We start from the raw sequence: 12,217 nt of genomic DNA on the forward strand, positions 1-12,217 counted from the left end.
ACCAAATCCTTTTCTGTAGGTAAGAAAAACATTCACCGATGCAGATCACTAATTTTCAACAATCCTAACAAACTCTGGCTGTACGGAGCAGCTCTTTCTTTCCACTAATACCAGAAAACGTAGAAGGCTGAAGAGGAAACAAAAGTTAAATCAAACCATTTAAAAATACAGTACTGTGACAGATTTTATTTCATTTCATTTTTATCAGTACTACATGCTTACTACCGCTAGGAACAGACATGCCTTTTCTTTTTGTTTGTTTTGGGTTTTTGTTTTGTTTTTTTAAAACCTATATTAAATGTTGACCTAAAGCTTGCTGTGCCTTGGAGATCTGGCTCAGGTGTTAACTGCATGAATTTTTATTTAAATAGATAAGCACTTAAGTTTGAAAATAAGACAAATACAGGTGAACAGGAAAATTAAATTACAAATTCAGTTCATACAAATATCTCTTATTCTATGCACTAAATGCTGTTAATTAGCTGAGATCTTTTAAAAATTCTTAAAATACTTATGAAACATTATTTACAAATTATATAAATAAATCCTAGGTCACTTTTAAATTAACCAATACAACAAAAAAGTCACCTTTTTGTACTGTGTGTACTAAAAATGTTCTTGTTTATTGATCATTACCCAGTTTGCAGTATAAAACGTTTGTTCACTTACATCAAAATGGGTTCAAATAGAAGGAAGGAAGGTATTGGTTTCAAAAGAAAAACAAAACAATATTATAAATGCTTAAAATCAATGAGGCTTCTTAATGTTCTTTTCTGCACAGTTTGCAGTCATTTTTAGAAGTCCCTTCTACAGTATTTGTCTTGTGAACAGGTCATCTCAAAATAGCAGAGACATAGTTTTAGCAAAGGGAAAATATTCAGTACATTGCTCACACGTCACAAAGACCTTTTACCAGGAGGGAAAGGACAGAGAACGGAATGTCAGTGGCCAGCACAAGCCTTTACAACATTTAACTTAAAAGGCAGCATTTATAGAACTAATCACAGACTATACACATCCTGCACTGAACAGCAATCAAAAGGACTGGAAAATATACATTTAGGAAAACAAGAGACTGATGGTTTTCCATTACCGTTGTTAAAATTAATGCTTTTCTCCTTGTCTTTTGTTTTAAAACCAGCATCGACACCACCAACAACTACAACTACCTTTGCCTTTAACATAATATATGCCAGGTAACTACTGTACGTGAGAAATGTACAATAAAAGGAGAGTAACCACTGAATTTCCTATGCAGACACGTGAAAATATAAAGCCATACAGATTCCAAAGTGCCATGAATACCAAATTCAAGTGATGGTTTATAGCATGTAGGAAAGAAACTAAATGGAACTTGCTCTATGGGTTGCTGAGCCCTTCAGCTGCATCTTCAGTTTCCCCTTTGGCTGCTTTGGTGAGAATTTCCATCCATTTCATCTGCAGTTCTTCGTCTTCTGCACTGAAATATAGAGTTTGCTGGGACTGGCAAAGCTTAAAAACATGCTTCACTTCAAACTTCTCACCAGAACCTGGTAAACTGACTTCGTATCCAGGCAGAGGAATAGGACGTGGGCTCCGTCCGTCCTAAAGAAGAAAGAACAAATGTAAAAATTCAGCAACAAATGGTATTTGAAATGGGAGGAGCAGGGGTATACTGTGCGGGGACGAAAGATTTCCTCTCAATGGGGTTAAAGAAACGCCTGTTTCAAACAGTTTAAAACTCCCTTTGAAGTAGTAAGATGTGATTGGAGCTGCATTACCTTACACCCGAGACATGGTCACCAGGCACACGCTCAGGCTAGGCAGCTACACCACGGCTCTCACCAAAGCAGAGTGTCTTGGTGCGTGCCGCCGGCTGACAACCCCTCCGTGCTAGAGCCGTAGCCTGCCATCCCTGCCCACAGAGCGGACACGCACGCACATGCTTAAATAAGCACATGAGCGCAGTTCCAGAGTACACGTGCGTTCGGCTCCTTGGTCAGTACTGTACTTAGAGAAGAGGCGATAGCGACTGCTTAACTTAAAACAATTGAAGGCGATGACTGGTTGGTGCTTTATTCTTCTTATTTAACAGATTCCCTTTTGCAGTAAGAATAGAGATCCAGCAGTGGTGTGGCTGGGGACTTTCATGTAGTTTCACATAACTTACGCATGTTGTCTTTTACAAAAAACCCCTCTGCATTAGGTACAGGCAATCAGATCCAGCTGAGAATAGTTCGGTGCAGTCCTTTTTGGACCTCACGGGACATTGGTAAGATTGGTTTAAAGGAGACAAATAAGCAGAGCTGGACACTGAGAGACACAAAGACAACTACCAGGGAAGAGACTTCGAAGTAAAAGAGAATTTCAGATTTTAAATCAATCAGTGAATCTTCTGAGAAGGTCTTGGGTTATTTATGATAACTTTCAGAGTTGTCAAGGAAGTCGAAGCTCAGATTCTTGAACATCCTTTAAAGGCCAGATTAACTCACGGATCTAAGGAGCGATACAGCTCTCTAACGGTCACATCTTGAGCATCAACCAACTCCTCCCCTAAGCTCTCAGGAAAGGCGTACTTCGGCAAGGCAGGGTGTGCCATGACCAAGCAACTCGTTTCAACTGATGCCATTAAAGCATTTTCAAAGGTGAGTCCCCAAACTGAAGTCTAAACCACACAGGCATCGAGCATCTGTAAGAAGCCATCGCCTCTTGTAGCAGCTACTTGTGTAGCAGCCTACTCAAGCTCAATGCCTCATACCAAAGTTAACAAGGCATCCCACAAAGAGGTGGCAAAGTCATTCTTTTGTCACCCCATACTGAATGGAGGCGGCTTAGTAAATCTGGAAGGGGACCACAGCTCTGAGAACAATGGCAAAAAAATCTACTTTTCTAATACTTAGACTAAAGTAATTCCAGTTTCAGAACTGCTCACATCAATGCAAACACATTCATTAACTAAAGGGGCAAAAAATACACAGTCAAAAACGTGTCTACACATTTTATTAAATCAATACAAGCTTCCTGATTTATTAATCTACTACTTGTTATTGTTATGCAAAAACGCCAGAGTCCATCGGCTTCAAGACCAAGCACTAGTCAAGATTTACAGCAACTTTGGGTCAAACGCTAAAGAATTCAGTTCCTATTTGAGTGCAAGTAATTGTGTTAAAAACAGCATACAATTTCTAGGTCCTGACACCACCGCTGCATCCGTATAAACAGGGAGGTCTCCCAGATGCAGAAGTTTGAACTGGCGTGTACAGAGCAGCTCTAGACCTGCATACGTGGCAGTGCTGAAGCAGGCAAATACGGGACTGATGAACACAAAATGCACAAGAGCGCGTGCAAGCTCAACCATGCCTGCCTCACTGATCTTGTTTTAGAAAAATAGACACTAAGACTTGTCACAGGTAAAATTGGAGGTTGCCCGTGACAATGAAAAATGATATCGTTTGTAGCCAAAAAGTGCAGTGTAAGAGCAAATTGACGTTTGAATTGTACATGGTACGCCTACCCAACACGTGCAGACACAGGCAAACTAAGCAGACTGCCTTTGGTCTTGCTTCCTCCCTTTTCTTAATACGATGCCTTTATCACTTTCTCTGTACCTGCCTGATCCAAAAGGAGGGGATTTAAATTATCTCTGAAAAGCTGCGGTACTGACAGGTAAAGGTGAAGCACTCAGCCTCCGGTCATACCACACACCCAAACAAGATCTCTCTGCGGGACCATGAGAATCTCTGGATTTCCTTCGGCACTGAGCCCTTCCCCTCCTAACTGGAGTCCAACAAATCCAGGGGCTGTTCTGCACCCACGAGGAATTTGGGCCCTACACCAAGCACGTAAGTAGGATTTACAGGCCTTACAGAGAGATAAATGTCGTACTCCATTTTTAAGAGCCTATTGGATTTGGCTGGTTGAATTGGTGGTTTTTTTTTAATATTTCTGTATGCAACATACTAGGGTTGCATGACATCAGTAGTTCATCAAACCAAACTACCTAGTGCTGAGAAGACCTTTGCTTTAGGGCTGATTTCAATCATTTTCCTGAGAGAGTGAGCGATACACAAAAATCTACTGGATGTGTAATACTGTTAGTAATCACAACCATTGTGCACTCATCCTGACTCTAAGCAGCATACTACTAATGTGTTATTTACCTAGGTAATTACAGCAGCATTTGTTTATTGCTCTATTACAGCCATTACAACACCCAGGGTTTAAGATTTGGGAACGGCTAGCTCAATTCCACCATACATGCAGCTGTATTTCATGCACCCCTCCATACAGACGTCCCTCTCACACTGCACATCTCTTTGCAGCATATAAGCTCTTACACAAATACACAGAACAACAGTTACCCACTGATGGACCACTATCATTTTCCCCTACTACTTTTGAGTAGGCTTAGAAAATCCTTGTTTTTCCCTCCAAACTCTACTCTCTACCCACTTACGATCTAAACCCAACCTTGCACAAATCGTTGAGAGACTCCCGTGACGCGATGGTGTGCCAAGATGCAAAGCTCTGCAGGACCAGGAAAAAGGACAGGCAGAGTTTCGTGCAGGGCCAATTAAAGCTTCACCTAAACAGGGTCAACAGACAAGCCACAAAAATACTTCTCTAAAACCCTGAGCTCAACTTCAAACTCAGCTACTCCCTTACTTTCTAGGAGCAAATCACTTTTACATGATGAATAAAAGATTTTTCTTCAGAATTTATAAAGCAAAATTTTCTCTTGGCTCAAACCCAGTAATTACTATATACACTAGCTCTCGCTATACTAGATTTACCCTCCATACTTCTCCAAAATTCATTACTTCTCTGGCTAGCTGGGACTCCTTAATTCTGCATTGCTCAGTCAGGCGTAAGTTAATGTCAGAGCTCTGGAGGTAGCTGCGCATTTTACAAGCCAACAGGGGCAGAAGCTCCAGGTGGAGCCCTTGGAAAGACGGACTAATTTCTATAAAACCGCTGATCCTTAAGCTTGAGGTGGTCTTTGCTTATAAGCAAACTCTTGCAATTCCACTCAGATAAACATGACAAACAGCTGCACAAATTCTGTCTCAGTTTGAGGACAGATAAAATTGGTATGATTTCCATACCTAAATAAGCTGTGAATTTTATCCTCATGCATAAAGCCTTATGCAGGACTTAAACTGTGAACACTCAGGGGATTAATTCGTTCTCCTGGAACAAGGATCTAAAGCAGAAGAGCAGTTTTCTTGCTATTTTAAAGCCTGCGAGCCGTATTTCCATTTGCACTGGCATCCCTTCTTCGGTGTGAGGGCCGAGGGTGCGGAGGACGAAAGCTGTCAGGGCTTTTACTGTATCAGAAGCTCCAGATTCAGCTTGGTTTACTCCTTCTTCCCAAGAGGCAGCTATTCTTTCTGTTCTTTTTAAAAATAATCCCCAAACTTTCAAACTCCTACAATCATGCTTCACTTGGTCTGTGTTTCAAGACCTTTAATACCGCTGTTGGCAATATTATTCCCAAAAGGCACCTCTTCTTTTAGGCACTGAAATGCTTCTTTGCAGGCCTAAAGAGGTTTGTGAGATGCATCAAGGTTGTTGTACAAAACAAAACAATGCTTGGGAAAATAACATTCAAGCACGTGAGTGGTTCCCAACTGATTCCAGACACTCAGCCACCATGGAAAGAAGCTCTGGAAGAGATCTTTCTCACAAGTCTAGTGTATACTATGTAAACCAGAACTAACAAGAACGTTGGGTTAGTATCAAGGAATGGGGTTTGCTTTGTAATTTTTTCCTTCAGTTGGATGCAAACTGAAGAAAGTGTGTGAGTGGGAACGGTAGGCCCGTGAAGAAAGAACTCATTTTTGTTGTTTATGGTCTCAGCCTGCAACTGGTCATTCCTGATAGTAAATCCTGGCTTGGTTATTGAATGTAAGATAGATCAACCTTGTCCTGTATGCTTTCTTGCTGCTTTATTGGGAGATTTATCTCACACCTGAAATAGTTGAGGACACTAACCACTAAATTTAACTGTCATAAAATCGACAACCAGTGTCAAAGGCACCCTTTTCCCCTAAAAACCCAGGATCTTACTAATAGTATCAACAGAAGCTCAAGATCAAATTTGGCAGGACACGGAGCAAAGAACATAGCATCTGAAGCACAGAAGCTCCTCCAGCTTCCAACCCTGGCTTTGCACGACTGTCAGGAGGGGACCTGGAGAATCGAGCATCATTCTGCTGTGCGCTAAATACAGCTGGTTTATGTCCCATGGGTTATTACTTGTGCTGTCCTGAGACAATCGGCTGACCACTGGGAGAAATTCTCTTTCTAGGTCATACCATGTAAGAGGTGTTGCTTCCTCTCTACTCCTCATTGCGGTCATCTCTCAGATGACATACGTTGTTCCTGGGTGAGGAAGGCCAAAGAATTTAGACCCTTCTCCCCCTATTCCCGCTCTCCTTCCCCAGGCTTGCCTGTGCGAGACATTCTGGCTTGCTTTGTATGGGATACAGGACTTGCACTGGTCCTTTGCCGAGGCACAGCTTTCACATCACTTGAAAAGTTTCGCAGCGAAGCCATTCTCTCTGCTTTGCTTTTTAAAGCTTTTTTCCTCTTCCCAGACCCTGACTCCAGAGAGATGTGAAGATTGGTTTTGTTGCATTCGTTTTGGCGCTTTGTCTGAGGCCGTTTGCTTTCTCAACTTGTAATTTCAGTCATGCATCTCCTGTTGAGTAGGAGGGAAGCCAGGCAGCTCGCCGCCCGTGGCATGAATTGGAAGCTTCCCCAGTGTGGGGTTTGAATCCCAGACGAAGCCAAGTGGGCTGTGTCTGGAGCTCCAAATTCAAGCTTCCAGTCTCTCGAGCACTATGCTTAAAACATTACACACGCTTGTGCAAAACCAGAGGTGTTCTTGCTGACAAGCAGCAAAATGAACACACTTCTAAGGACTTCTTGTTGAACATTTGCTACAGGGTAAGCTTTACTTCGAATAGATTTATAAAATCATGGGTAATATTTAGTTCCCGGACTGTTCCTAGCTACAGCCATACAAACTGATGCTAATAAAAAGCAAACCCTTCATACCACCAGAATTACAGCAGGGTAACGGTAGGCTGAATTCAGACCCATTTCTTCTTCCACCTCACCCAGGAGATAAAACAAAGCTGTATATAAACGCGTCAAACACCAAATACAAAATTGGATATGGGGGATCTCATTTCAGCATTGTCATTCTTTACCTTCAGCACTAAGGAAGCATGACTGATATTTCTATTTTGGATATTCTATCTTGGAGATAGAAATATCTATCACTTGACTTTCACCGCACACAAATACTAGTTAGCTTCAACAGCACACTTTAAAAAAAAATAATGCTTACCACAGTAATTATTTCAAGTAAAGATAAAATCACATGATGCTATGACAAGGAGCTTTACCAAACACAGTCCATTTTTCAGGCTGAAGAACACCTACATTTCCACAAATTCCTCCACCCTCTCAACCCAGAACTAGGTTTAAAAAAAAAAAAAGAAAAGCTTGAACCAGCAATTGCAATGTTCAGTCTGCTTCACAGCTCTATACATTTTACAGGAAAGTGCTTTCCCTAATGACAGGGTAATAAAACCTTTGAATATACCTGTCTGAAACCTCTAAAAAACCCAAAACATAATCAAATTATCCTTGTTTTGTCTTTTTTTGTTAAAAAATGGAAAAGAAAAGCTATGAGCTTAAACATTTGCTCACAACCATATCAGCAGTAACTACAGATAACAAGGAATCTCTGAGGCTGTGTGCTATATTCAGAATACCGAGTTCATTTTTGTTGTTGAAACCAAGCCAAATCCTTTGACCTACTTCTCAGCTTGACAGATTTAAACTTACGCTTTTTTTTTTGCTGTGTGTTAACCCTCATGAATGTAATTTTACCTGGCTACTTCCTTGCAGATACAGAACAAGAGGTTCAGTCTTGGGGATGGTCACCCACATTTTGTACCAAGTCTTCCCTTTTTCAAGGAACTGGAGGTAGCTGCTGAAGAGGCTGTTTTCAGCTGCTAAGATGCTTTGCTTCTGGATGAAGGGAAAAAAAAAAAAAGAAGAAAAAAAGAGCTGTTTCCATCGATGCTTACGTGGGCAAAGTATAAAATACACTTAATTTAAGTTGTCCAGAGTCAGATAATACTGTAGGGCAAACACTGGATAGCCCATAACTGAACAAAAGTTTAATCATTATTATATACCATCAAGAAATAGCACAATCCCATGTAATAGAGGGAGATGCTGAACTACTGTTCCCAGCAGACATGAAATTAAATTCCACCTCTACCAAGTAAATTGAGAATGGCCATTAAGATGATGCAGCTAGTTTCTTGCTTAGCAAAGTAGGCTGGGAGATGATTTCAAATTAATGCAAAAGGTATATTAACAGACGCCCTCGTGCATGGATGCACAGAGATGTGAGCCAAATGAGAGCGCACTAGGGCAAGAAAGGATTGAAAGAAAATTTTGTCTTCTGATAGAAAGCAAAGAAAAACAAAATTCCTGTTCACATTAGACTTTGCACAGAAGTCTCCTGGGGATTACCGGCATCTGCTAATAACGTTTGTAAAGTGGCAATCTCCTCAGCTGCTATTAAGCTCGTTAAGAAAGTTTCATGTAAATAGGAGGGAAAGAAAAAGACTGGCTCTGATCTTTCTTTTTTATACACCTACTTTCTTGCATTTTACCTGATCCTTTGAAGATTTAGCAGAAGACTAGAAGCCTGAGCATATGAAAGAAAAATGACTCTTTTCCTTGAGTTTTTACAGCTTTCTGCTGTAATCTGCCTTCTAAAGTAAAGCCGTAGGTCACATTTCACTGGTTCGCTTTTTGGCGTTGCAGATCTAACAGGCTGGGTAGGTGTAGGTTTTCACTTCACTGACAAAGAGCTCTGCTGAAACAGTGCTAGAAAGTTTATCATGAGATACCACAGACTATACCGATGCATACTTTAAAGGTCCAACCCAAACTATTCTATTCTATGATTCTATTCTATACTAAGTGCTCATCATCTGTAGGCATAGCTGTCGTGTATATCTGAAGTTTTTGACGGTATCAAGCTCCGATCCAGAATCTTCTCCGCGCTCTGCAGACGTGGTAGTTCAGGCAAGGACAACGTGCATTTGTAGCTTCACCCCACCTTGTATTTGTGAGATTCTGGATGTGTTTGGGTACAAAGCATCTGAGCAGCAGAGTTCACTCTGGGACACCGTGCTGCTGTAATTTTACCTGCGTAGGTACATTTAGTAGCCTGGAAAGAAATATGACATGCTGGGAAGCAGAGCAGGGCAGGGTCTAAGAAGACTATTTGAGGAAGCATTTATTACAGGAGCTCTGGATATGCACTGGCAGGTTTACGTTTCTCGCTCAGAGTCTAGCTCTTTTCCACATAGTTTGGTTCTGATGAGGGGTATAACAAGGCTGAAAGGCAGTCTGATGGCTCTGAGGGGCGGCTTCCAGAAAGACCTTTTTCAAGGTAGGATGTTTTTCAGTATAGGCTGCAACTGTTCCCCAATTTTCCATGTAGTGCTGAAAGCAGGATGGTGAAGGTCAGCATATCAGGGGGAAGGATGATTTACAATGAAGTTAAGTTCTCAGTGTGTCAGTGGCTCTTTCAAGAATCTGATGTCCCTGTGGGTCTGCTGTCAATAGGTGAATGTCCTCTTTTACACACGCAGTGACTTCTGGCTGTATTTCACAGGTAAAATAAATAAAAACCTTTTCTTCAAGGTGGCCCGTGAAAAGCGTGGCACGTAATGGTACTCACAGCTCTGCCCGTGGTCTAAAAAAAGCATTGGTAAGAGAAGGTTCAGTAGTTGTGGGTGAGGATAAAACAAATCAGTTTGCCAATACGTTTCTTGTTCTCGTAAAAAAATAAGGGTAGGATGTGCCGCTATCATGGTATAAAGCTTGGTGACATCTGTGGCACTTGTGAAGCAGTAGTTTACGCAGTGTAATTTGTGGAAGTCACGTCTTGGAGAAAAGAGTCTGCATGATAGCAGGTTTGAGAAAGTTTCAGTGAATCCTGATAGTCTTTCAGAAGGATGCCATGCTCTTGCATGATCAACTAAGAAAAAACTCGTTTCAATGATATTTTGACAGGATGTGAAATAAGGAGTGCAAAAGTATCTTCTATATGGAGTTAAAAGTGAAAAAACAAATCTTATGTTGCCAAGTTTTGCCAATAGTTATTGTGCACAACTCGAGATTGGAAATGCACCATAATAAAAAGAAGCCAGAAGTTTTTCCTCTTTTTTTCATTACTTTGAAAGCTGAAGTTTAGCTGCAAAACCTGTGTGCATCTCTGTATGATCAGCACTCTACGATGAACGCTTGCCATTTACAAACGCTTTCAGGCTGCGTGCACAGTCAATACAAGTTATAGGCCAGACAGTCAAATATCATGGTGGGGGAGAAAAGATAACCAAACAGTTTCATTTGTTTTAAATAAATACATTAAAAAAAAAAGAGAGACTCACAAGGGTGGCTATCACACCAAAATTCTCTTAGCTAAATACTGTACCTCTGCAGCTAGTCTTTTCCTTTGTTCTCCGACTGCTTCCACTCCAGAGCTGCATGGGCTTGCTGGTAACTGCAGAAAACACTCTTTACACACTCGATTATGGCGGCTATTATCTGCAAGTGGTTTAAACTCGGAGCATTTTGCACAGATCACCTGTATCAGAAAGAAGGTGCTTTATTAACCGTCATTAAAACATAACCCTTCTCCAAAGAAAGTGACTTGCAGAACGGTTGTTATTAAAGTCCGGAAAACTAATGTAAGCGTAAGACAGAGCGACCAATACAATATTTATTTACCTCCATTAATAATTAACGTTTTTGTGATCCCATGCTGTGTACCAATATACCTAAGTAAAGAAAACATATACTTTTTGGGAAACACTTTATGATTAACATCATCCAAGTTTGCCTTTCTCTTCTTATAAGCCTTTATGGGTCAAAAAAGGCTTAGGTTGACAAAGTAATTAGTGCTTTTTAATGCCAGTCATAAAATGGTCTCAGAAAGACTGATTTTCAGAGTAAAGGTGGCTGACGCTTCCTCTTCAATTAGGCAGTTCAGCCTGATAGAACCGAGGAATCCAAAAATCACTGACCATTTTAAGAACATAGTCCAATATATTACCCATTAAAAACTATTTGTCTGATGCCAAATTAAAACCTTCTGATTCCTTTCCTCAGCTGCCAAGAGCACACGATGACACATCAGTCCCACGAAACCAGCGCTTGCGAAGAGCGATGGATCTGCAGCTCTGGAGCCTGTTTTCACCCTTAAAATCTGACTCTACCCCTTGCTGTTGCACAGCTGCTCCAGGGAGAGAAACCGTCCCCCGGGGTGCACGGCAGGGACAGTCAGCCGGATTCAACATCCATTCTGAACTGACCGTACAATAATACACCACAAACGCTCTTCAGGTACAAGTATATGTTACTATATGCTTCACGGCAAGGTGTTAATTACTATATGAAGGTAACTGCCTTAATTCAGCGAGTGTTAAGTGAAGCACCATTCTGCCAAGTTACATAAAAAAAAGCAAGCTAGCATTTTTAGAAGCATGATAGTCTTTCCTTGAGATGAATTAACTTCTTTAATTTGAATGCTATTGCCACATCACAAAACATCACATAACCAACAACTGTTTAACAATATATTATTAATAATGTAATTCTTGTTATCTCTCTGACCATGGGGAAAGCTATTATTTCATTTCTTTAATAATACTGAGCTTTGAAATAGAACATTTTAAACCTCCCGAAATGTACTTAATGATTTTAGTAATTATTAATAAACCCAGAAGGTTGAAAATCCCAACTCTGGTGCAGAAGTGTCCGTACTTTTATTTCAATTGCTGAGACTGAGGTTTCTTCAAACATCTTAACTATACATTTAGGTCTCTCTTCAGCTGAAAATTTATCTCCACTTCAAATGAATAATGGTATTTAAATAACATTATTCTGTACTAGTTACGTTAGGAACACTGAACCATGAAACTCAAGTCACAGAAGGCAGGTTTCAACTCATATTACAGAAATCACTCTCATCTTGGCCGTGGTTGCGATTTTCACAAAAAACCCCTGAGAATTAAGCTGTCAGTGAATGGCACTGGGGAAGGGTGGCTAAGTGCCTTCAGGAACTTGGCCTTGAATCTCGAGGACTGATTTTTTTTGACTTTTCAAGCAGGAAGGAACCACTTTGGCGCAAGCA

General features: G+C 40.8%; 1 protein-coding gene across 1 annotated transcript in view; it reads right to left on the reverse strand.

Annotated features, from left to right (window-relative positions):
- Window positions 1-629: 629 nt before the first annotated feature.
- FGD3 (FYVE, RhoGEF and PH domain containing 3) overlaps window positions 630-12,217 on the reverse strand; it is a 50,395-nt gene continuing 38,807 nt past the window's right edge. Inside the window, exons 16-18 of the mRNA XM_009332578.1 lie at window positions 10,517-10,669; window positions 7,885-8,025; window positions 630-1,584 (exon numbers count right to left, since the gene is read on the reverse strand). Coding sequence (XP_009330853.1) covers window positions 1,360-1,584; window positions 7,885-8,025; window positions 10,517-10,669 — 519 coding nt within the window. The 3' untranslated portion in view covers window positions 630-1,359. The remainder of the gene's footprint in view (window positions 1,585-7,884; window positions 8,026-10,516; window positions 10,670-12,217) is intronic.

Source organism: Pygoscelis adeliae, unplaced genomic scaffold, assembly GCF_000699105.1.
Source record: "Pygoscelis adeliae isolate BGI_AS28 unplaced genomic scaffold, ASM69910v1 Scaffold349, whole genome shotgun sequence".
Taxonomy (NCBI): Eukaryota; Metazoa; Chordata; class Aves; order Sphenisciformes; family Spheniscidae; genus Pygoscelis; species Pygoscelis adeliae.